Below are 24,359 nucleotides of genomic sequence, written 5' to 3'. Positions count from 1 at the left end.
ATTTCAGCAAAACGTAAATTTTAATCTAGAGAGTCGTAAAACTTAAGCTGAACATGTTTTAATCAGTTCACGTCTGATTTTTGCCGTTTTGGCTGATTGGCTCTTTGCGATTGCAGAGATGCCAGATGCGGACATTTTTAATTGCAAAACTGAAATTGGCAACGCTGCGCTATGCGCGTAACTTTCAAGATGGTTGCCGGCCATTCTACGAGATCGTTACCGAGAATGGTGATAGGTATTGAAATGTACTGATACTGCGGCATTTTCCATTATGAAAGTTAAGTCAAAAAGATTTTGTTTCGTTACGAGACTGTATGGTTGCTGAATGTAAAATGTTTACATGTTTATTTACAGGAAATCTAGCCTGTAATTTCCTATCTGTCAAATCACCTTATCAGTTATCACATGGCCTGAAACTGATGTTGCTTGCTACTTGTACCGGTTGTATGTTAATGTATCAACCAGTGAAGAAACACTTGACAGCAAAAGTAAGTGTTATGTCAAATGATTTCCATTCAAATTTAATTAATTGTTGACAGAGTAGATCTAGATCCTATTTTGTTGTAGAATCGACTGTTGCATCTTCAAAGGACATGTGGTTTTACGACTCAATTTCCATGGGGTTGAACTAGACTTACTATTGTTAGTTGGGAAGTCTTGCCAAGTGTAGGTTCTATTGTAAAGTTAGTGAGAATGATATTAGAATTGTGACGAGAAAAAATTCCAAAATAGAGTATCCTTGTAGTTTCAAGGGACTGTTTAGTTCATCCATAATGGAAGACCAGAGAATAGATCCCTTTGCTTCAGTATTGTAACTTTCAGTGAAGTCTGTGGACGTGTGGTTTTACATTATTTGATTTTAATCCTTTTTATTTTTTTTTATTAATTGAAAAACTTGTTTACTTTATATTTTTCTGTAGAATTTCTAATTTCAAAATAATTTTGAGGGAATTTTGTGATTCAAGTTTACAGTCTTTACTCCTGTCATCTTGCTTGCTAATTTTATGCAAATTTTCTGGAATATGTCGCTTGTCTAGGTGTGTAAAATTGTGTCCACCAGATGGTGGAGTGTGTGTTCGTGAGTGACGAAGCCGCCATTTGCTGTTGAGACAGTGTACGGGAATGTGTTGCTGCTTAATGACGGTGTTCTTCGCTTTTACATTAAAAAAAAAATGTTTCCCCGCCATTCGACCAAGCTGAATCGAAAGTGAACAATTCAGCCAATTCTACAGCAAGTAAGTGCATTGTGTGAGTTTTGACTTTTCGAAAAGTTCATTTTCCAATCTACTTAAATTTATTTTGTAAATGCATGTCGAAGTTTGAGCCTTTTTCCACGTGATCGCTGTCGTGTGATGAAGATGCGTCTCTGAGAGGATTTCTACTATACTGCAAGACAAAAATGTGATGAAACCAGGAAATCTGAAATGGTAATAATGTACTTTTAAGTTAAATCAAGTAGGGTAGCATTTTTTTCTTGATGTTGAAAACAAGTGACATCTTTTTTGTGCTTCCAAATAAGAAAGCTTTTGTGAAAAGTTTGTTGTCAGTTTCTAATCGATCAGTACAGAAATTCCCCTACAACTTGAAAAACTTAAGAAAATTTTCACAAAGTGATCTTTGGTAGTCTTCATGATTTCTTTAGTAATCTAAATTTTCAGTATATCATTGCCTTAACTACAACATGTTATACAACCACTTATGATACAGTTGCAAGCTAAAGTGAGCAAAATTCAAAAAAGTGTATTCTTGTAGTTTCGAGAGACTGTTTAGTTTAACTTTATGCTTTTCATTATATTACATACGACGAGACATTTCCTTCCCAATATTAATTTAACATTTTTTCAATTGTTTTAACGGCTTCTGAGTTGAGCTGCAGCCAGTTGGCGGAAGTTGTGAAGAATTTAGCTGTTGCAATCAGTTTATGACTGAGGCATCCCATGCAGAAACCAGAAATGATAAGGTAACTACGTTCATTTATTTCTTTTAAAGAAATATTTAGATTAAGTAATGGGAGACTAGAGAATAGATTTCTTTGCTTCAGTATTGTAACTTTCAGTGAAGTCTGTGGTCGTGTGGTTTTACACGAGTTCATTGTCGTCCTTTACATTTTTTTTTTTTTTCAAATAGGAAGTTTAAATCAAATTTTAACAAGGTGATCTTTGGTCATCTTCATCTTTTTTCTCTAGTAATCTAAACTTGAAGCATATCATTGCCTTAACTAAAACACATCGCATCCATTTATGATACATTTGCAAGTTAAAGTCAAATATCAATATATCAATATTTGCAAATATTTTATTATTTTTCGTGTTTTGTTTTGCAATTTTTTATTTATTTTTTTTTACAGTTGAGATACATTTTTACTAATCTACTTTTATTTTGTGACAAGCATGGCGGAGATCTTGCCTTTCTCAACGTGCGGTGCCGTGTCAACAAGATGTCTCTTTGATGAGGTCTCTACTATGTTGGAGAACAAAAATGTGAAGAAAACAGGAAATCTGAAATGGTAACGATTTACTTATAAGATAGATCAAGTGGGTTAGCATTTTGCTTAAACTTTTGTCTACGTATGTGTGTTATCTATGCGTGTTCTTGGTTTAGAATTTACTTAAGTTACACTTTTGACTTAGATGAAATTTGACTACTTCCTGCTTCATAAGACAGCTTTTATGAAAAGAACATAAGCTTGTGAAGAGTTGTAAATTTGTTTTGATCAAACAGAACTGAAATTCCCTTCATTCTTAAAAACTTGAAATGAAATCTTCATATTTAGTCATGTTCTTGATTTATTTTTCACTTGTTCAATGTAAATTTGAAGAAAATCTTTTCCTTAATTACTAAGCGTTTGAAACATTTATTTTACGATTGTAAGCTAAAGATAAACATCACTTGCATTTTTTGTTTTCCTTCGTAAATTTTATTTTCTGGTATCTTTTTTTTCACATAAAAAAAACTAATGTTATTGGTTCACTTACGTTCTTTTGCTTTGTAGGTTTCCATGGTCAGTTTGATGTTTGAGCTGTTTATGGTGTTGCTGTTTGGTGTGAAGTGGGTTTACAGTCATTTTCCACCCGAGAGATGCGCTGAAATGGAGCTTCGTCAGACTTGCAGTTCAACATCATACTCAATGTGTTATTTCCCTATGTTTGTGTCCGTGAGTGTTGAGGCTGTTGGGCTAAACAGTTAACCTCTTTTTTTTTGTGTTGGTGAGTGTTACGGAAGCTGCATCATTGTTTTGTTGAATTGTCATTGTGTCTGCAGTTTACCGTTTATATGTTAGGAAGAGAAAAAACAGAATCTTGGGGAATTTATATCAAACAAATAATAAACAAGGTTTCGGGATTGGGAAAGGAATGTGGAGGTTGTCAGGTGGGAGGGTGATGACTTGAATTTTCATATCTCAATATATAATGAGGTATGTTAATATGTACTGACGCGATACATGTGGATAAAAACTTAATAAGTCCATAACAACTCCTATAATGTTACAACATATTATATAATTTACCTAAAAACATACAACATCTTAATCCTTTAACCTAATTAATCTATAAACCCATAACCCATGGTCCTACAACACAATATTTAATTAACCCATTTCCCTACAACATCCATATTCCTTCTACCTATTAACTAATAACCCTGTAAACGGAACTGTTGTATGTTTTAAATTAAATGTGTTGTAACATTATAAGAATTGTTGTTGATCTATAATATCTTTATCCAAATTTATCACATTAGTACATTTTAACAAACATCATTATATTTTGAAATATGAAAATACATGTTATCACCTATCAACCTTCGCATTTCTTTCCTAATTCCGCAACCTTGTATATTTGTTTGATAAAATTCCATAGTATTCTGTTTTTCCTCTTCCTAACCTATAACCGATAAATAACAGGTACAATTTCAATTCATCAAAACATTGTTATAAATAAATTTGTATATGGTTATGACAATTTAACAAATCAATAATAAAAATTAAATTAAAAAAAAAATTTGAAACTGTTAATAAATAATTTATTAATTAAATATATTTGTTTTGTTGAATTGACATAAGGTTAGGAAGGGAAAAAACAGCATATTATGGAATTTTTATCAAATAAATAATATACAAGGTTGCGGAATTAGGAAAGTAATGTGGTGGCTGGTAGGTGATAACATGTATTTTCATATTTCAAATTATAATGATGTTTGTTAAAATGTACTAATGTGATAAATTTGGATAAAGATATTATAGATCAACAACAATTCTTATAATGTTACAACACATTTAATTTAAAACATACAACAGTTCCGTTTACAGGGTTATTAGTTAATAGGTAGAAGGAATATGGATGTTGTAGGGAAATGGGTTAATTAAATATTGTGTTGTAGGACCATGGGTTATGGGATTATAGATTAATTAGGTTAAAGGATTAAGATGTTGTATGTTTTTAGGTAAATTATATAATATGTTGTAACATTATAGGAGTTGTTATGGACTTATTAAGTTTTTATCCACATGTATCGCGTCAGTACATATTAACATACCTCATTATATATTGAGATATGAAAATTCAAGTCATCACCCTCCCACCTGACAACCTCCACATTCCTTTCCCAATCCCGAAACCTTGTTTATTATTTGTTTGATATAAATTCCCCAAGATTCTGTTTTTTCTCTTCCTAACATATAAACGGTAAACTGCAGACACAATGACAATTCAACAAAACAATGATGCAGCTTCCGTAACACTCACCAACACAAAAAAAAAGAGGTTAACTGTTTAGCCCAACAGCCTCAACACTCACGGACACAAACATAGGGAAATAACACATTGAGTATGATGTTGAACTGCAAGTCTGACGAAGCTCCATTTCAGCGCATCTCTCGGGTGGAAAATGACTGTAAACCCACTTCACACCAAACAGCAACACCATAAACAGCTCAAACATCAAACTGACCATGGAAACCTACAAAGCAAAAGAACGTAAGTGAACCAATAACATTAGTTTTTTTTATGTGAAAAAAAAAGATACCAGAAAATAAAATTTACGAAGGAAAACAAAAAATGCAAGTGATGTTTATCTTTAGCTTACAATCGTAAAATAAATGTTTCAAACGCTGAGTAATTAAGGAAAAGATTTTCTTCAAATTTACATTGAACAAGTGAAAAATAAATCAAGAACATGACTAAATATGAAGATTTCATTTCAAGTTTTTAAGAATGAAGGGAATTTCAGTTCTGTTTGATCAAAACAAATTTACAACTCTTCACAAGCTTATGTTCTTTTCATAAAAGCTGTCTTATGAAGCAGGAAGTAGTCAAATTTCATCTAAGTCAAAAGTGTAACTTAAGTAAATTCTAAACCAAGAACACGCATAGATAACACACATACGTAGACAAAAGTTTAAGCAAAATGCTAACCCACTTGATCTATCTTATAAGTAAATCGTTACCATTTCAGATTTCCTGTTTTCTTCACATTTTTGTTCTCCAACATAGTAGAGACCTCATCAAAGAGACATCTTGTTGACACGGCACCGCACGTTGAGAAAGGCAAGATCTCCGCCATGCTTGTCACAAAATAAAAGTAGATTAGTAAAAATGTATCTCAACTGTAAAAAAAAATAAATAAAAAATTGCAAAACAAAACACGAAAAATAATAAAATATTTGCAAATATTGATATATTGATATTTGACTTTAACTTGCAAATGTATCATAAATGGATGCGATGTGTTTTAGTTAAGGCAATGATATGCTTCAAGTTTAGATTACTAGAGAAAAAAGATGAAGATGACCAAAGATCACCTTGTTAAAATTTGATTTAAACTTCCTATTTGAAAAAAAAAAAAAATGTAAAGGACGACAATGAACTCGTGTAAAACCACACGACCACAGACTTCACTGAAAGTTACAATACTGAAGCAAAGAAATCTATTCTCTAGTCTCCCATTACTTAATCTAAATATTTCTTTAAAAGAAATAAATGAACGTAGTTACCTTATCATTTCTGGTTTCTGCATGGGATGCCTCAGTCATAAACTGATTGCAACAGCTAAATTCTTCACAACTTCCGCCAACTGGCTGCAGCTCAACTCAGAAGCCGTTAAAACAATTGAAAAAATGTTAAATTAATATTGGGAAGGAAATGTCTCGTCGTATGTAATATAATGAAAAGCATAAAGTTAAACTAAACAGTCTCTCGAAACTACAAGAATACACTTTTTTGAATTTTGCTCACTTTAGCTTGCAACTGTATCATAAGTGGTTGTATAACATGTTGTAGTTAAGGCAATGATATACTGAAAATTTAGATTACTAAAGAAATCATGAAGACTACCAAAGATCACTTTGTGAAAATTTTCTTAAGTTTTTCAAGTTGTAGGGGAATTTCTGTACTGATCGATTAGAAACTGACAACAAACTTTTCACAAAAGCTTTCTTATTTGGAAGCACAAAAAAGATGTCACTTGTTTTCAACATCAAGAAAAAAATGCTACCCTACTTGATTTAACTTAAAAGTACATTATTACCATTTCAGATTTCCTGGTTTCATCACATTTTTGTCTTGCAGTATAGTAGAGATCCTCTCAGAGACGCATCTTCATCACACGACAGCGATCACGTGGAAAAAGGCTCAAACTTCGACATGCATTTACAAAATAAATTTAAGTAGATTGGAAAATGAACTTTTCGAAAAGTCAAAACTCACACAATGCACTTACTTGCTGTAGAATTGGCTGAATTGTTCACTTTCGATTCAGCTTGGTCGAATGGCGGGGAAACATTTTTTTTTTAATGTAAAAGCGAAGAACACCGTCATTAAGCAGCAACACATTCCCGTACACTGTCTCAACAGCAAATGGCGGCTTCGTCACTCACGAACACACACTCCACCATCTGGTGGACACAATTTTACACACCTAGACAAGCGACATATTCCAGAAAATTTGCATAAAATTAGCAAGCAAGATGACAGGAGTAAAGACTGTAAACTTGAATCACAAAATTCCCTCAAAATTATTTTGAAATTAGAAATTCTACAGAAAAATATAAAGTAAACAAGTTTTTCAATTAATAAAAAATAAATAAAAAGGATTAAAATCAAATAATGTAAAACCACATGTCCACAGACTTCACTGAAAGTTACAATACTGAAGCAAAGGGATCTATTCTCTGGTCTTCCATTATGGATGAACTAAACAGTCCCTTGAAACTACAAGGATACTCTATTTTGGAATTTTTTCTCGTCACAATTCTAATATCATTCTCACTAACTTTACAATAGAACCTACACTTGGCAAGACTTCCCAACTAACAATAGTAAGTCTAGTTCAACCCCATGGAAATTGAGTCGTAAAACCACATGTCCTTTGAAGATGCAACACAGTCGATTCTACAACAAAATAGGATCTAGATCTACTCTGTCAACAATTAATTAAATTTGAATGGAAATCATTTGACATAACACTTACTTTTGCTGTCAAGTGTTTCTTCACTGGTTGATACATTAACATACAACCGGTACAAGTAGCAAGCAACATCAGTTTCAGGCCATGTGATAACTGATAAGGTGATTTGACAGATAGGAAATTACAGGCTAGATTTCCTGTAAATAAACATGTAAACATTTTACATTCAGCAACCATACAGTCTCGTAACGAAACAAAATCTTTTTGACTTAACTTTCATAATGGAAAATGCCGCAGTATCAGTACATTTCAATACCTATCACCATTCTCGGTAACGATCTCGTAGAATGACCGGCAACCATCTTGAAAGTTACGCGCATAGCGCAGCGTTGCCAATTTCAGTTTTGCAATTAAAAACGTCCGCATCTGGCATCTCTGCAATCGCAAAGAGCCAATCCTCAAAACGCGTAGATTGGATGAAAAATACAAGGGTTACACACCAGTCGTCGATATTGAGGAGGGCTTGTTTCTTTTCATAAAAAAAAACCGTGCAGTTTGCTTACAACAAACACCGTTTATCTACACAAAAGTGGGATACGATAAACGTGTACATGTATTCCATACAATATTATATAGGTACAAGGTACATCACTTGGCTGGGCGGGCAACATATAACAAAAGGACGGTGAATTAAAAAAAAAAAAATATCCCAACAGTTAAAATCGTCACGTAACGTAAAAGAAATCATTTCCATCGAGATGGAACAGTGTTAAATTGAAGAAGAAAAAGGGAGAAATAAGAATATAGGAATATCCAACACTTGTTCATAAACTATTTCATCAATCCAGATGGATCATGCTTGCTTTACGAGATATGCTTGTGAACTAGGCACCTTGACGCAGCTGGCTGGCATTAAACAATAAGTGGAGCCCGGAACGTTTTTCTTATTCCAAGGGAAGAGAGGGGTCTAGGGGATCAGCAAACGTTTAAAAATCCAGGTTAAGATATACATAAACAACGTTTTTTGCGACCCCCCATTTAGGATTTCTGCCTTATGGGCTGGTTACTGCTTTCCTCTTCCAACACAGAGCCCAATTCATCCGTCAAGTCAGCTAGCATGTTGCCAATGTCGTTCAACAGGTCGCTAGTTCCTGTTAATCGAAAACAAAAGTGGCATTGACAAACAAGCGTTGAATTTGGCAGCAAAAGCTAAACTAAATGCAAACGCTAAGGAGTTTCAAAGTGAGGCAAATAGGACGAGTGAGAGAATGTACTTAAGAGACAGGGGTGCAATGCTGACCGAGACTTATTTTGGTGTTGGCGTTGCTGGTGGATGGCGCCCGTCGGCCGAGTGAGACAGAACGGGCGACAGAGGAAGAAGAGTAAGTCAGTGCCGCAAGGGCCGGGTGAGCCCGCGCACTTCGCTGTTTGATGGTACTGGCGTTGTCGTTGGCAAACGGCATTGAATACCATTCCGTGCTGGACGTCGACTGCTTTCACCACAGATAATAGAAAAGAGTTATTTGAATTCGTCAAACCAATTTCGAACGGAATCATTTGCATTGTTACCTTGCAACTGGCATCGGATCCATTCCGGCGTTGACGGAATTCCATGGCCGGGCTTCCCGGTTCAGTATCTGAAGTGTTAATGCTTTCGCTTGGACTTGGAGTGCCAAAACTTGGCACTCCGTCCGTAAATGGGCTAGGCCGCCTCGCTCTCCGCCAAGGGGGAGCTGCTGCTGCCTGCTGCTGGCACGTTTGGCGGGACAGGAGGCGGTTTCTTCTTTTTCCCCAGCGTGCCGTACAGAGGCTGTGTAGGCGGATTGATGGACAGAGCTTTGAGGTCTTCGTGAAGGTGTGCAGATGGATAGGGGCAACAATCGGTTCTCGTCTTGGCGCTGATTTTGGTCACTGGACGAGGTTTGACTGTTTCTCGCGGGCGTGGTAAAATGCCACCATGACCAAATCCAACAGGACTTCAGTTTACTAGGACAATTTGATGCATGGACTGTGAATGGATCAATTGACCAGATTTTCTCAACATTTCAATCTTATTTTTACTCCAGATGTTTACCTCCAGATCCCAAGTCTCTAATGTGCACTTAAGTCGAAAAATATTAGGTGGTAGGTAGGTAGGTGGTAGCAGCAGTTTTTTCGAACCTCTTTGCGGTAATGCTTAGTTATTAGCACCCTAAAGTTGCAAGTCATCTTCATTCTTATGTGACTGTCGGTTGCGACGATTTGTGCGCTTCCACTTTCTTGCGTTTACGTAATCAAGGAGGAGATGGGACGACTTCCCTGACCCTTTTTTTCAATCCATACCTTGTTGCCGGCTTTGGTCGCCATTTCTTCTCAGGGGAACATGCACAGAGGGTTCGACCTTACAAAGCGAATTCGCTGAAGATTAGAGGCCGTCTATGCGGGAAAACGTGACATTCTTGAACAGAGGTCTGGCCAATGAGTATATCCAAGCCGGTGAGTTATTCTTGCGGTCACAATGGAAATCTTGAACGACATCGGGATTGATGCTTCAATTCGTGATACGGTCGAATTAACCGTAAAGACGAATTTCATCACCTTTGTGTTTCCGGATCAGTTAGAAGGAATAAAATGCTCTTTAGCTATGGATTCGAAAAGAAATAAAAATGTTTCCTATTACCTGATGCTTTAATCCTTTGATATGATGGAGGTGATAAATGTTCGGTAACGGAGAACTTGAGCGACAAGTTACATTTAGAGTATCTCTCCCCCCGATGCCTGGTTCTTAATTTCCACAAGTGGATTGCTCATGTACTGATTTACATACATCTGGTGCCAGCCGTACAATGCCAAACTTGAAAATTACGTCGGTTTGTAAAGAACATTGTAATTTGGTGGAGGTACCAGTACCACTGCTTTCTTCCTTGATGGCTCCGCCAGAACCATTATTCGTAAGTCAACAATGGAAAGCCACAATAATGTCTTGGAACGTATGTAGTAAGTTCCGTTGGTTTTTGGTATACCGGTAGTAGATGGTTCTTCTGGCTCTACTTTAGGTTCAGATTCTTTCTCTACGTTGACGACCGTCTGAAAGGCAAAAAATAACAGATTGATTTGCGTAGTAAAAACATACAGAAACTAAAACAGAAGGATCACGAAAGGCAGGTTCATTTTGACGTCAGATTAAGATTTACCAAGCTAGGAACTAAATTTGAAAGCGAAAGAAGAAACCTGCCTATTGATAAAATGGATCAATAGCATAGCAATTCTGAAAAAATGAGCTGTTTTCCCAACGAATAATGAAATAACGCAGCTGAGTTGGCGTGAACGAAACTCTTGAGAGCATTCAACTGGACTAGAAGAGTCAACAGTTCTTCACAGTGACCATACTGTTAAGCAATGGCTGTTAACGTTTGCCTTCGTCCCAGGCATATCCATTACAATATTGGCCAAGACTATCAATACACATTGCAGGGTAAAACACCACCACAACAGACTGCATGCAGCAGCTCACCAAACCATTCACCCAGCTAGCAAAAACAACATCATGAGCACATTAGACAGCCCTGCAGAAGCTCTGAGTTTCATCTGGCTGTGGAACGTGAAACCTATTCAACAATTATATATTACGTTAGATGAACAGATATCTGATATCTCAACACAGTCTCTCAAAATAAATTTTGAGTACATTGACTTTGATGTTCAAATTTTACAAAACAATGTTCAGTTAGGAAAGAATTCCTAAGTATTATAATAAAAAACTGGTCAAATGAATGGAAATAGAACATTTCCAGTTTCCACCTAGTTGACTTTACGGAACATTCTACAATAAGTGAAGCAAAGGCCAAAGGGTCTATCAATGAATGTAAAGCCTTAATTCCAAGAAAATTGAAAACATAGTTACCGTACTTCTGTTTTTGCAGTGTTTCTGGTTGAGATGAAACTTAAAGCCCAAACAGGTAGCCTCAGACGACATTTAGGCAAAATGGACAGCTGTTTCAGGTCCACGTCATCAGTGGATTTGGGTCATTTGGCCGTGAAAGTGAAAATCATAAGCTGGTTACCTGTGTGGAACACACATCAATATTTTATAATTCAGTATCCTTAACCAATCCAAATAAAAATTACCTCATAATGACAATGTCGAAATACACCATTACACCATTAGCCAAGTGAGCCAGCATTCTTTCATCAGAGTTCAGAGCCTCGTCCTCGCTCAGGCTCAGTTATGTCGGAAACTGATGGCATGCGAAATTTTTTTAACTTGACACTCCGCTTCCGCCACCTGGTGGACATCATTTTAGCCACCTATAGGGACAGGCTGACATCAGGCAGTGGCGACAGATTCCTTAGTAAGTTAGTAGTATTCAAATTCACGAACAAATGAACTGAACGGCTAGATTGCTTCCAGTTTCAAAACAACTCAGTATCGCCCGATTATTGATTCCTTCGGGGATAAATGAGAAATAAACCAAGTAGGAACAAGTGGGCACTGTCACTGGAAGTGAATGTATGATGAAACCTTGGTGTGATGTCGCCGAGACCCAGTCATTGAAAATTCCTCCGGGTTTGAGCTCTCCTCTCACAGGTCCGGAGAGAACCTGGCGACGCAAGTCGCTTTAGCACAATTTGAAATAAGTTTCCTGATTGGTGCGCAGCGCACCGTGCGCTCTACGTACGTACACAACACTCCAACGAGAGATTTTTTAAAAGGTTCTATCTTTTATTACTAGATGGCGTTTGGGCGGTAAAAAAATGAGCCCATAATTTGTTTGAACTGATCATGTAATCAAGTTTGTAATCGCGACTCGGGAGTGTAATTTCTGAATCAAACCAAAATATTAGACAGCGCAATAGTGGCGAATTTTCCGATTAAAGTTTCACGTTAATTAAGCCATGTTTTCAAATTTCCATTTTTTCGACAAAAAAGCTGTTTTTATTATACCGAGCAGATTTTAGGAAGCTAATGGTGAACAAGAAGTGATAGAGAATTTGAGCTTGTACTAAAATTTAACATCGCCTCTGTGTGACCTGTACCGTAATTGTCCTGACAAATGTCTTGTTAAATTTTATGTAGCTTCATTGGGAAGTTATTTTCAACTCAATTCAATAGAAATAAAGTGTTTTTCTAAATGCCATGAATGGATAATGGAACTTGAGGAAAGTTAAGGAAACAGTGTGATGGACTTAAAATGAAGTCACAGATTCAATATAGTTCGTCGGATTAAAGATCCAACGGTTTTCATTTTATTTATAGCTTTTTCCCTTGGAAAATAGATTTAATCGCGACCGAATACATAATGAACCCAACCAGGTCCTGTCGATGATGAGAAATGCGCGTGTGATTGAAAATCGAGAAGATGAGCGCTAGGGCCCCCATCGAGTCCGAGCAGCAGGTATCAGTCATCTACGCGCTAAAGATGCCGGGAACCGCTGGGAACATGCTGGGAACATGGGAAGGAGCTTCGCTGGTATCTGCCAGCCGGCCGGCCGGCCAGTCTTTATTAGGCATCGGCTTTGGGTGTATATTATATATTTACCTATCGCCTGATAGATCCCCGTGGCGATTTATGGTCGCTGTGTTACAAACGAAAACTCACCAGCATCACCATCACTATAACCACACGCGGCAGAATGTGGGACTCTTCCAACTTTAATGATCAGTTGATTGGAATTCCCTTTCATTTCGACCAGCAAGACGGTTCATCATTCATCAGTTTAAATCTTCCCGCTTCGATTGAAAAATATATCCATTGACTTTCATTTTGAACAAACTGATATTATTCAATGTCATTTTTAAAAGATGATTTTATAGGTTGAATTTTTAAAATGCGAAAATTAAACTCGTCCTTCAAAGAAATTTATATTGTTATTTACCTTAATAAGTCAATAGACATGCATCAATTTTCATAATCCATGAGGTTGAATAAGATTTATTTGGCGAATTATTGTGCGGGTCTGGTCCCTGACTTCTAAAGCTGTAATAGTTAACTCTTTTAATTGTTTTAACAGCAGTAGATCTGGCTTGTCATTATTTTCTGGCAACAAAGACTCTTCCGGGAGTGTCGGTTTTATTATGTGTGCTCTGCCTTGCAGCCTGTATTAGGATAAATATTGAAAAATAAATGAATGGTAATTTTGAGTACTAGATAGATCTGGATTTGGTTGTAAATTCAAATTTTGTACCAGACAGGAGCTGCAATTTTAGTCGTCGTTGGCTGATGCTGTTGGAGAAGTTTGCTGGAATTCCAACTTGAATCACAGCTACTGGTTTCATCGTCTTCCGCTTTCCTGTTGAACTGACCGAATGGAGGGAGGTCCAGGTAAGAGGATGGCGTGATGCTGAGAGATTCATGCTGATGATGAGTCAGACCCAGTTGGATGGCTACTAGGGGGTCAACACCAGCACTTTCAGGGCTGGACGATACAAAACTTCCTTGGCTTGCGGAAAGATCCTTATAGACATCCGGTTGAAGAGGACTATTCGTACGACGTTCCTGCCGTTGCGGCTGACGCTCCTGGCGCTGTTGCTGTGCGTGCAGAATACGTATCTTGGTGCGCATATCTTCCATCATGTTTTGAAGTCTAGCGTTGTGCAACAACAGTCTGTCGTGGCCTTCTTGGAGGACTTCGACCATCGCTTCTTGATCGACCAATTGCCGTTTCAAATTGGTCACATCTTCCGGCACGACGGACGAATGCTGTTCCAGCTCAAGGGCCGGGACTGTCTCTGGATCAAACTGATTTTTAGGGCCCTGTCGGCGCTGCTGTTGCTGCTCTCTCATGGAGTCGATGTATTTCTTGACTTTGCTCTCGACTTTCGAATAATCCGGAGGTTGGAATACAAGCGAGTTGTGGCTTCTAGACAGGAATTTCTTGCGGTGGGACGTTCGCATTAGTGATTGGCTGCTGCTGGCAACCGACGACGCCGGAATTCCGGCAGCATTCCGCACATCCCTCTGAGCCTGGCAAACGCCCAGTCAAAATGAAATTTTGAAAAAATGCTACTCATAAGCATAAAGGATAATGAGATGAAATCCGTGTTAACATACGCATTCATTCTGACTGGTGCTGCTGCTGCTGGAGGATCTCTCAGTGGAGCTTGGTGGATCATTGTTCCTGGAATTGGAATCCGGCTCGCTTAAGCTCAATTCCGGTAGTTCTTCGTCATCCAACATCTGTCGCGTTCCAAAAATTTTAGTACATAAAACTTAAATCTGTCTGATACGAGACAATGTTTTCATCTTTCAAAATCAAAAGAAAAACACGAATTTCACACGAGTTCCTACTACTGCAGAATACATGTGCAACCGCTGCCAAGCTCAATCATTTTCCGTTATTTTTCGACTGACAGATCACGTCCAATCAGACTAGTTCTGTTCCTTCTTTCTTTCTTTGGAATAATAAGTGGATCGAAACAAAAAAAAAAAAAACAGATAGCATTTCTATTACGAATTATACCTGATCGAATTGTTGAAACGGCTGGCGGACGGTGGGTAGACAGACTTCAACGACGTGCAACGATCGATCTTGTTCTTCTTCGACATTCGGCTCCTCCTCAGCATGCTGCTGCTGCTGCTCTCTCATCCACAAATAGCAGTTGTTCATAGCCCTTGCTGGCTCCAGTCACTGATTCGGTGTATCAATTATAAGAAGCGAAGAGGAAACTCAAAATAAGCACAGGATACTGTATGTAGCTGCAACGTCGGATTATTATATACGTCGCCAAATGAAAGCAGGGCGGGTATAAAATGACGGCTGTGTTGTGTTTGGCTCTCGTTTCCACGACAACGCACAACGCGCAGCCGACGAGCCACAGGGAAAAAGAATAATTGGACGCCGAATCGTCCGAGAGAGAGAAAAAAATGGATTGTGTTATTTATTTCCATGAACTGCTGGGGAATAACAACAGAAATATTATAAGGATCATCAAGAAGTTTACAAGAAATAAGTAATCTAAAGAAGCCGTATTTTTTAAAGATAACCCCAATTACATTATATATACTGGTATAGGCCTGTGTATCTTTATTATAGACAATGAGTTAACTCTTTGGTATTTAGTTAATAGACTCGCCCTTGTTGTTTTTGTTGTTTTTTTAATTCCAGAGAATCGCTTTTCGTTTCCGGATTCAACTGAAAGTGAATGAGCCTCCAATCAATTCGAAATCTTTGGCAAGAAAACCGAAGAGGCGGTCTCATTAAAACTTGGAGAAGAAGAAACCGACAACCGCATTTAGTTTACAACTCCAATCAGGTCTGTTCCGGCGACCGGCAGAATCGTTGTTATTTTTCTTCTTTTTTCGTCTTCATTCTTAATTCCATTCCTTCTTCATGATGCCTTTGCCTTTCTTCTTGTTCTTCTTCCCAAGTTTTTCTTCCGTTCATTAATTTCCTTCTTTTTGTCTGCTCTGTGTGTTCGAAGGGGGGAAACCAAAAAGTATAATGGGGCGGCTTGTGCAGCACTATGGGTGGAGTTGCGAGTTGTTCATCAATAATAAGTGGTCGGCTGAACAGCCATAAGGAGGCGGACTGGACGCTGACATGGAACCGTGTTAATTAGCACAGTTTTTCGTGCTGCTCTGCGGTCGTAGATGGGTGGCTACATGAGAAAAAAAAGCAACAGAATGAACGTGGATTTCTTGAAACAAAAGACCCGCTTTGTGTAGGTATCGCACGTATCTTGTCTCTCTCTTCAAACGGAATGGAAATGCGACAACAACAACAACATCAGTTAGCCCTCCAAAAAGAAACGGAAAAAAGACCCAAAAACCTCATACACACAAGCCTGGGACATTGTATACGTTTTTATTTGTGTGTGGATACATTTTCCCGGTAACGTCAAGCGTCTCCTCGTCACCGTCACTGGTTTTTCATCGTTAGTGCCATTTGTTTCCAAGAGCAACTCGAGTCAAACATTCTTTTTCTTCTTTCCTGTTTTTTTTCCTCCCTCTGTATGTGTGCTTTTTTAAAATTATTATACAGAACCCGCTTCCGTCCATAAAAATTCTTATTCAATTTCGGTAAGGAGTGATGAAGAGTTGACTTGTAAATTTCGATGTCTACACCTGTGTGACTCGATATCTGTTACAGGAAATCGTGTAATCCGGTCTCGGACCAGTTTGTCCTTTCTTAAATATTCACAGATATCAAACGCATATAATGGATGATGATTGCTTGACTGAGAGAGAGAGAAAGAAAAATCAAATAAAAAAGAAACACCAAAAAAATCTAGTTTCCAATAATCAGCACAATCATTTATTTGTCTCTCGATATCTTTTCCCCTTTCCTCGTCGTTGAAACTTCTGGTCAAATGGCGTAACAAGAATGCGGCTGGTCACACAGAGCAATAATAAGTTTTTCTTTTTTTTTTTTTGGTGGAGATTATAACAACCGATGTTGAAAAGAGATGAAGGACGCCACCAAGTTGGTCATGAAGAAAACGCTGCAACAGGAGTGCCAGGGGAAACGAGAGAAATCCGGATTGTATCCGACGAGGTCTCCCTGCTGTGTTCGCTTCAATTCCTCCTTATCTCTCCGCGGGCACAGATCATATTTGATAATAAAGCCAAGTTACTTTTCTTTTTGTCTTTTAATGAGGAGAGAGAGAAAGAGACGACGAGAAGAGCGAGTGTGCGCGCTCTATCTGACTTCAAAGGGCAGCCCAGCAAATAACGAACTTTATTTTATTTTTATTTTGTTCGTTGTTAAACAAAAAAAAAAAAAAAAGTTTTATTTTAGGCGAAGGCGGAGAAGAAAAATAAAGCCTAGGTTATTTCGTAGTATATTTCAAAAGACAATAAAGAAAAATCTTTTGAGATTCAATCATCATTCAGATTTATATGTATTGTCTTGTTGCAATGCGCATGAGAACATATAGGCAAGTCAGTTTTGTTGTCGATGGTTTTTTCTCACGATATTAAATAGTCGCACGGCTCTCTTGGATTCATATTGTGATTCCATTTTGTTTGTGTGTGTTTTTTTTTTCTACGGCCCGGTTTATTAGCTAATTAATGAGTGACAGGCTTGTTCATCATCCGCATCATCTCTCTCCTTTTTGAATCGGAAATCTTTTTACATTTTGGTTTTCTATTTTGTTTTAAGGACGATGAAAAGAGAAAAAGAAAATCTATTGCTTCATTAAACGCATAGGCTCGCTATAGAGTGGGTATATCTATTCAGCGTGTCCTGTGTGTGTGTCTGTTTGTTTTGTATTTTTATTGACCACGATACATTAACATTTATGAGGGCTCGCGCGCCGGCGTTTATAATGAGCCGAGTGATGGATCGTTCGCTTAATCCACTACAAATAAGTATCAAACAGCCGCGCAGGTCATCATTTCATTCGTTCCTCTATTTCTGTGTGTCTATGCGCGTTTGGTTTTTCTATTTCTTTTTCTTTTCTTTTTTTACCGGTCGATTGATTTTCACCGCGCGGATGTCGTAAACTATCGGGCCCAAAAAGTTATCGGCCTCATTACGATATCGAAAATATTGATGTTTACCTGTTGATGAAGGGCCTATGCAAATCAAGCGGAACTCCTTATATTTCCCTTCCATCATCTCCCGCTCTATTCAGCAGACCCCTTTTTCCCACGCCCCATATCCACCTCTTTTGGAGATAATGATTGAAGAAGAATAAGAAATTCTCGATAACGATTAGACAAATACGCATATTTTTTTCTCAACCACACTGCTATACAGGGTATACAACATACACATTTTGACTTCTACAGCATCGTTCGTATATTATTCTTTCCGGTAAAATAGGCAGCAACGGATTTTATTCTGCTGCTGCTGCTCTCTGCCAAGTCTCTCTTCTCTTTATGTACTCGAGTTGTCCAAGTGGCAAAATAAGGAGAGGAAACAACGGTTGCGCTCTACGGCGCAGAGAGTATATTTAGTGGCACATCGCGTAGATTTGATGAACGAATTCCCGTCAGAAAATATACACAAGTGTCCGTGCAAGTTATGGAAAACTGAATTGGCAGCCGTGCCTCTCTCTCTCTCTCTGTGCGTGCGGAGCAGAGAGCTGCACTTGACATGTACAGCACTGCAGTATGTACGATTGAATTGCATCCGCAGCAAACCCCCCTTCGTAAAAAAAAAAAAACCCATTCACATCCGCACAGAATAGAACCAGCGCTCGTCGTCCCGACAAAGGTCACGTGACCATCTCTCGACGTCTCTTTTGACGGTGTACTACCATTCGCATGTCCTCGTTTCATTTAGACTCTCGCACTTTCGGTCGCCCTTACGGAAAAATCTCATCAAACTATATGAGAAATCATATGTTTATTAATGACATCAATGATTTTTTAATAATTTTTGATGATCTCATATATTTCTCATTAAATTGATGAGAATTTTCACCCTCATATTTATCATTAAAAGTGTTTAAAATATTTTTGTCTCATTTTATATGAGATATAACCCAATCCGTAGTAAGAAATCAGAAAGAAATCATATAAATTTCATGATTTTACCACAGACTTTTCGCACGAGAAATATGCAATAAACTGGTGATAATTAACCATAAATATCATGATATTTTCTTAAAATAAATCAGTAATATATCATGTATTCTCAGTTTTTAATCATTAATTTCTATTGGTATTTTGTAATGAGATACTTGTATAAAATCATGTGGAAATCAATAAAATGTCATGATTTTCCCGCAGTTTTTTCGCATGAAAAATCTGCAAAAAATCAGTGATTATTAAGCGGGAATATCATGATATATTCTTATAATCAATAAGTAATTTGTCATAAATTCTGAGTTATTAATCATTAATTTCTATTGATGTTTTGTCAAGAGATTCTTGTATAAATTCATGTGAAAATCAATAAAATCTCATGATTTTTCCGCAGTTTTTTCGCATGAAAAATCTGCAAAAAAACAGTGATTATTAAGCGGGAATTTCATGATATATTCTTATAATAAATAAATATTTTATCATATATTCTGAGTTATCAATCATTAATTTCTATTGATGTTTTGTATTGAGATACTTGTATAAAATCATGTGAAAATCAATTTTACCTATGACATTATAAGATTTTTTTGGTTTTCTTTTATACAGTTTTTTGGCTTAAAAATCATGAAATTTATTATTAAATGTCTATCAGAAATCAGGTAGATTTAGGTGTGAGATCATGATATTTAATTATAATTATTTTGTATATTATCATTTATTAAGAGCTTTTTATCAATCATTTCTCTAATGCTGCTTTATAGTGTGATTTTTCATTAAAATCATGTGAAAATCAGTTCCCACTAAGGAATCAAAAGATTTTTTGGTATTATTTTTACCCAATTTTGGGCTTTAAAATCTTCAAATTCATAACAAAAAGTCAGTAATAATCAGCTACAATTCAACAGATCAGATGTGAAATTATAACTATTTAATCGTCAATATTTTCTTATGTTTTGTAATGATGTTTGTGTGAAAAATCAAGGGAAAGTTATTTCTACATATATGACATCAAAATATTTTCTTGTATTCTTTTAATACAATCCTAAAAATATCAGTTAAAATCAGCAAATAAGTATATAGGCCTACCTGGAATGAAAAATTCTGACTTTAAATTCTTTTTGAACTTTAACATTTTTTATTTTATACCTTTCGTAAATATATGGTAGCTATCTAATTCTCACAAAAATTACACGATGTTTTTATAATCACAAGATAGGCTGGGATAACTATTTTTTTTTAACGCGCTAAGTAAATTTGAGTGAAAGTTCTATTTTACTCTGGTGTGTTTTTTTGTGTGTGAATTATTCTAAGTCCCGAAATCTGGCTTTTATCTAACTAAACAAACCAATTGATTATATGGTATGTCAAAACGCATCATAGAAATTTTTACTAAGTTTTTTTCACGCGCTAAGTAAATTTGAGTGAAATTTCTATTTGACTCTGGTATGTGTTTTTTGTGTAAATTATTCTAAGTCCCACAACCCTGTTGTTATCTAACTAAACTAACGAATTTATTAAGTTCTACGTTAAAAAGCTTCTAGTTTAACATCAATTGGTGGTGTAGTGGTTAGCAGATTGGCAAGCCACCCTGGAAGTCGAGGTTCGATTCCTGGTCAGGGCAATTCTTTTTTCAATTTATATAATTAAAATCTCATTTAAAAGCGCGCAAATTCTCATTCAAATTTTAGTGAGAAAATCATTAACATTTCAGTGGTGAAAAGAGAAATTAAGCGAGATTACAGTGAACCCTCAGTCAGATATCATTATATTTACGCGACTAATCATTTATATTTAGATGAGAAATAACATAATTCTCACTTTGTTCACATGAAATTAATGATTAACGGCTGATTTTAAACTTGAAAATGTCCCAAATTCTCATCAAAAGTCATCAAATAAATGATATTTTGCTGTTAATCTCACCAAAATATCACGACAAAATGAATGAGAATTAAGGTTATTCTTATGTATTTCTTTATGAGTTTTAATGAGATTTTTCCGTAAGGGCGAGTTTCTTTATTCTCGTTTTATTTTGGTTTTTATTCTAATCATTATTTATTCATCTTAATTCTTATTTTATTATCCACTATCTGTTTCAAGTTGGCGGAGTTGAAAATAGAATCAAAGAGAGCGACTTGCGTTTTACTATGTACAAGATGATCGAGTGTATTATTAGGATCCGCGTGCCTCTTCGCGCATCTTTGATTAACGTGGCCGGATGTCGTGTTAAGATCAGACTACGTGACTGGATCGACGATGATCAGAGAAATGACAGCCACTCGAGCCAATCCCCCTATTCTATACTATACCCGGCCCGCACATGTTTCTTTAACAACATCACCTGTATATTTTAATACAAAATTCTATCTCTCGTCTATCTCGTCTAGGAAGGGAAACTTATGTGCGCAGTAGAAAAACACGAAGAGTCTAACAATAACAACAAACGAAATGATCAGTTACGTACTAGACGATGCAAAGGAAAAATAAGGAACTTGAGATTGTATAGGTTGAGTTGGGCGGCGTTTGAAGCTAGAGGATTGTTAGATTTATATCTGCTGGATATTATCCGACATAATACGGCAGTATATATATCTATACTTTTAAAATCATATAGTCTAAGTAGCATTATATACCAAAGTATATAAGAGCGAGGGCTGTAATACTAGAGAGAGAGTTGCCTTATATTAAATGTGTTCCCCTCTCTTTCTTTCTCTGTATTTCTTCTTTCTGTCGCTTTCTTCCATTCTTTTTTTTTTCTTTCGGGAATATGGGTGGGGTGGCCCTGCCCTGCTGTGTAGGAAAAGCCGCCTCATTAGAAGCGAGTTGCCATGGCAACGTCAGACAAAGTCGTCGACGACGACGCTTCCTCTTGACGGCTCTCCCGAGAGCTAACATTTTTTTTTCTCTCTTTTTCTTCTTCTTCTTCTTATTTTTTATTTTTTTTTATAGAGTCTCCCTATTGCTGCTTTGGTCTTTCCTCTCCAGCTTCCAACTCCCCTTTTATATAAAGAGAGATCAACCTACGCGTGATCATTAAAGAGGATGTACACCACGACTGCTGCTGCTGCTGCTGCTGCTGCTGCATCGACTTCTTCCGTCTCTCTCTCTCTCTGTCTCTTTTTCGCTGATATTTTTTTAATGATCGAAACATCATAGGGGCATTCGTACTACAACACGCGTTCAACACCGGACGTGGAAAATGTTGGATCTGTTTTCTCTGTTCTTCTCTCCCCCCGTGATTCCCTTCATCTTTTGAGAGATTTCTCCGATTTTAACTGGGGTAATTCAAGTTCAAGGGCTTTATTAGATTGATCCTCCATGGCCTAGAACGCCATTGATATATATATATTGCTGTCTGTGTGCCAGCGAACCTTCCCAGAACTTGACTTCTTCTGAATTACGCAATACGGAAATTGGAGTGATATGCGACAAGTTTTGACGATGCGCTATACGACCAAAGTGCGGACGATCGATCATCATTAGACTTAATTCTATTCACAGAAGACGGAGTGAACTAGTCGGAATGAACTTGTCGGAACGCAGTTAATGACAATGATAAATGAAACGGCACTTTCAGACAATTGACACGCAGACATTGGCTGGGGGTCGATCAAGAAGAAGCCAATTTGGAGAGCCCAAAGACAGCGAGGAAAAAAGGAAAACAAAATTATATTTTTCTTCGCCCTAGACAAGCACGCAAGGGCTTGTTTTCATTTTCTTGGAAATTGTCACCCATCAGATCGCCAAAACCAATCAGTGGCATTCTTTGCCTCTGTGTACAAACAAATACACTCCGACAGAAAACTTTGGCCATTACATCGTCATAACAATAATAATGAGGCTGACTGCTGGCTAAGTCTGGGTGGAGGAGCTGTATGTATAGGTTTCTCGGGGGCACCTCTCTCCGTTTCTGACTGGGCTGGATGGGCCGGGCCGCGATGCCGGCCATCGATTCTCCCCGCCAACGAATCCAATATAGGTGTTGATGGCCATTAACGTACAGACGAGACGGTTTGGACATATATGGGTGGGTTCGGCTGGATGTCGCTCATACCTTCTTGATTCGCAGCCACTGGAAATGGACACACATATACTGCACGTAGCCTACACTGCCTATACTAGATATATATACGGATCGTATCAATGTCCGCCATCTTGGCTGGGCGCCCTTCCGCAGCAGCACGGAAAAAGGGGAATAACTGTAATCAACACACAAGTCTAGGCCCCCACTGATGCTCATTTGCCCTTATTTAAAGAGACAGAAAGAGAGAGAGAGAAAATAGAATGAAAAAAAAAATCTATTGGCCATATAGTCAATGATACCGTGTTTGATAAGACCCCAAGTCCTTGGGAGCCGAGTCAAAATAGTTGAATCTAGTTTCACAAACATTTCACTCATCCTCGTGAGGTCAGCTTTAGTCGGAAAATTTCGAGATTGTTGTACACATCGAACGTACCGCAGCAACACGTTACTTTCTTATATAGTCTGTGCCAAATAAGGAAAACTTGAATAATCTAAACATAAAGAAAGTATCGCTTACTTGTTTTATCAATTGCCAAATTCTCGGAAATTAATTTTTTTGTGTGTAAATATTCAGCATGAGGCTAGCGACATCATGCTGTATAGATCAGTGCTGTATATTCCAGGAATATACTTTTCGAACTCAACTAACTTATGCCAGCTTCAAGTTCCCGGAAAGCAACTTTGAATTGAAAAGAAAATCACTTGTACATACATAAAGATATCCTTTGAGGGACTGCATATACATATGCAGCGGGTCGACTCGCTAGTGAAGTTTTAACCTTTTCCCAACTTATCAGTGTATGTATTATTTATTGACAGTTGAAAAGATTAAATAAAATGAAGTCGAATTATAAGAATTCGGTTGACGTCATTACAATGATATGATGTCACTGCATGTCGATGTCAGCAGTTTCGCAAATCTCCTGTGAGAGAAGTTTTAAAAAAAATGGGGAAGATTCGGGAAAGACGAAATATTTCTCGAGTCTAACAGAGACAAGAGTCGCGTTCTATTTTTGAGTGGAAAAATATTTATTCTGATTGAATTATTGACGACATCGGGAAAACGTTGGAATTTATTTTATTTTTTTATTTTTTTAATTCCTGAAATTCGAGATATGATGTAGTGCTCCAATACTTCAGCATGATGGTAATAGAGGCTCGGTAGACGTTTCTCGCCTTTTACGAGCTGCTAGTTGGGAGACAGAGAGCAGAGCGAGTGACACTCCGCAGCAGTGCAGCAGCGACGCAGCCGTCAAAGTTCCCGGTTGTCTTTTTTTTTACCGAGAAACGTCAGCTTTTCTCCCAGCATTTCAAATTATTTATAGATTACGAGAGAGACAAGCTCTTCCGCTTCTGTTTTCTGTTCAATCCTTCGACATATTGGGCAGACTGCAATAAACTTTTACATTTTCCGAGCAAAATCACATAATTAAAAAAAATAAAAAACCCAATTTCCTTTTTCCTGTCCAGGTAAAAAC

General features: G+C 37.2%; 2 protein-coding genes and 2 long non-coding RNA genes across 13 annotated transcripts; 1 reads left to right on the top strand and 3 right to left on the bottom strand.

Annotated features, from left to right (window-relative positions):
* The first annotated feature begins 1,437 nt into the window (after nucleotides 1-1,437).
* On the top strand, nucleotides 1,438-3,460 carry LOC124195617. Its single transcript, XR_006875327.1, has 3 exons — nucleotides 1,438-1,960; nucleotides 2,390-2,506; nucleotides 2,993-3,460. It is a non-coding gene; the product is annotated as an uncharacterized LOC124195617 (long non-coding RNA).
* A 1,031-nt stretch (nucleotides 3,461-4,491) lies between these two features.
* Nucleotides 4,492-7,743, bottom strand: LOC124195594. 2 transcript variants are annotated; one of them, XR_006875308.1, is made up of 6 exons: nucleotides 7,468-7,743; nucleotides 6,718-6,915; nucleotides 6,526-6,634; nucleotides 5,993-6,076; nucleotides 5,447-5,563; nucleotides 4,492-4,959 (listed from the first exon to the last, which is right to left on the bottom strand). It is a non-coding gene; the product is annotated as an uncharacterized LOC124195594 (long non-coding RNA). The 2 variants fall into 2 exon arrangements; XR_006875306.1 differs by having other exon boundaries at nucleotides 5,993-6,634.
* Nucleotides 7,744-7,999: 256 nt separating this feature from the next.
* On the bottom strand, nucleotides 8,000-11,627 carry LOC124195565. 9 transcript variants are annotated; one of them, XR_006875305.1, is made up of 8 exons: nucleotides 11,512-11,627; nucleotides 11,293-11,447; nucleotides 10,064-10,470; nucleotides 9,565-9,981; nucleotides 9,479-9,505; nucleotides 8,974-9,412; nucleotides 8,705-8,894; nucleotides 8,000-8,555 (listed from the first exon to the last, which is right to left on the bottom strand). XR_006875305.1 is itself a non-coding variant. In XM_046590049.1 (3 exons), exons 1-3 carry the CDS (start codon nucleotides 9,016-9,018, stop codon nucleotides 8,443-8,445), a joined length of 351 nt encoding a protein of 116 aa, XP_046446005.1. In that variant the 5' UTR covers nucleotides 9,019-9,306; the 3' UTR covers nucleotides 8,000-8,442. The 9 variants fall into 9 exon arrangements, 1 of the variants encoding a protein (XP_046446005.1); XR_006875299.1 differs by having other exon boundaries at nucleotides 8,705-8,897; nucleotides 9,479-9,981; XR_006875301.1 differs by having other exon boundaries at nucleotides 8,974-9,390; nucleotides 9,479-9,981.
* A 1,607-nt stretch (nucleotides 11,628-13,234) lies between these two features.
* LOC124195556 (protein swallow-like) lies at nucleotides 13,235-16,316 on the bottom strand. Its single transcript, XM_046590040.1, has 4 exons — nucleotides 14,845-16,316; nucleotides 14,436-14,561; nucleotides 13,570-14,348; nucleotides 13,235-13,480 (listed from the first exon to the last, which is right to left on the bottom strand). Exons 1-4 carry the CDS (start codon nucleotides 14,989-14,991, stop codon nucleotides 13,291-13,293), a joined length of 1,242 nt encoding a protein of 413 aa, XP_046445996.1. The 5' UTR covers nucleotides 14,992-16,316; the 3' UTR covers nucleotides 13,235-13,290.
* Nucleotides 16,317-24,359: the final 8,043 nt, after the last annotated feature.

This window comes from Daphnia pulex, chromosome 1 (genome assembly GCF_021134715.1).
Source record: "Daphnia pulex isolate KAP4 chromosome 1, ASM2113471v1".
Classification (NCBI taxonomy): Eukaryota; Metazoa; Arthropoda; class Branchiopoda; order Diplostraca; family Daphniidae; genus Daphnia; species Daphnia pulex.
The sequence above is the reverse complement of the archived record's forward strand: the minus strand, read 5'-3'. Positions and strand labels throughout refer to the sequence as shown.

Coding starts and splice junctions, on each gene's coding strand:
- LOC124195556 (XM_046590040.1), bottom strand. CDS start 14,991: ATGAACAACTGCTATTTGTGGATGAGAGAGCAGCAGCAGCAGCATGCT. Junction 14,349..14,435: donor GCACCAGTCAGAATGAATGC/GTATGTTAACAC, acceptor GGCGTTTGCCAG/GCTCAGAGGGATGTGCGGAA. Junction 13,481..13,569: donor AAAATTGCAGCTCCTGTCTG/GTACAAAATTTG, acceptor ATCCTAATACAG/GCTGCAAGGCAGAGCACACA.
- LOC124195565 (XM_046590049.1), bottom strand. CDS start 9,018: ATGGAATTCCGTCAACGCCGGAATGGATCCGATGCCAGTTGCAAG. Junction 8,898..8,973: donor GATCCGATGCCAGTTGCAAG/GTAACAATGCAA, acceptor CTGTGGTGAAAG/CAGTCGACGTCCAGCACGGA. Junction 8,556..8,704: donor CAACACCAAAATAAGTCTCG/GTCAGCATTGCA, acceptor TTCGATTAACAG/GAACTAGCGACCTGTTGAAC.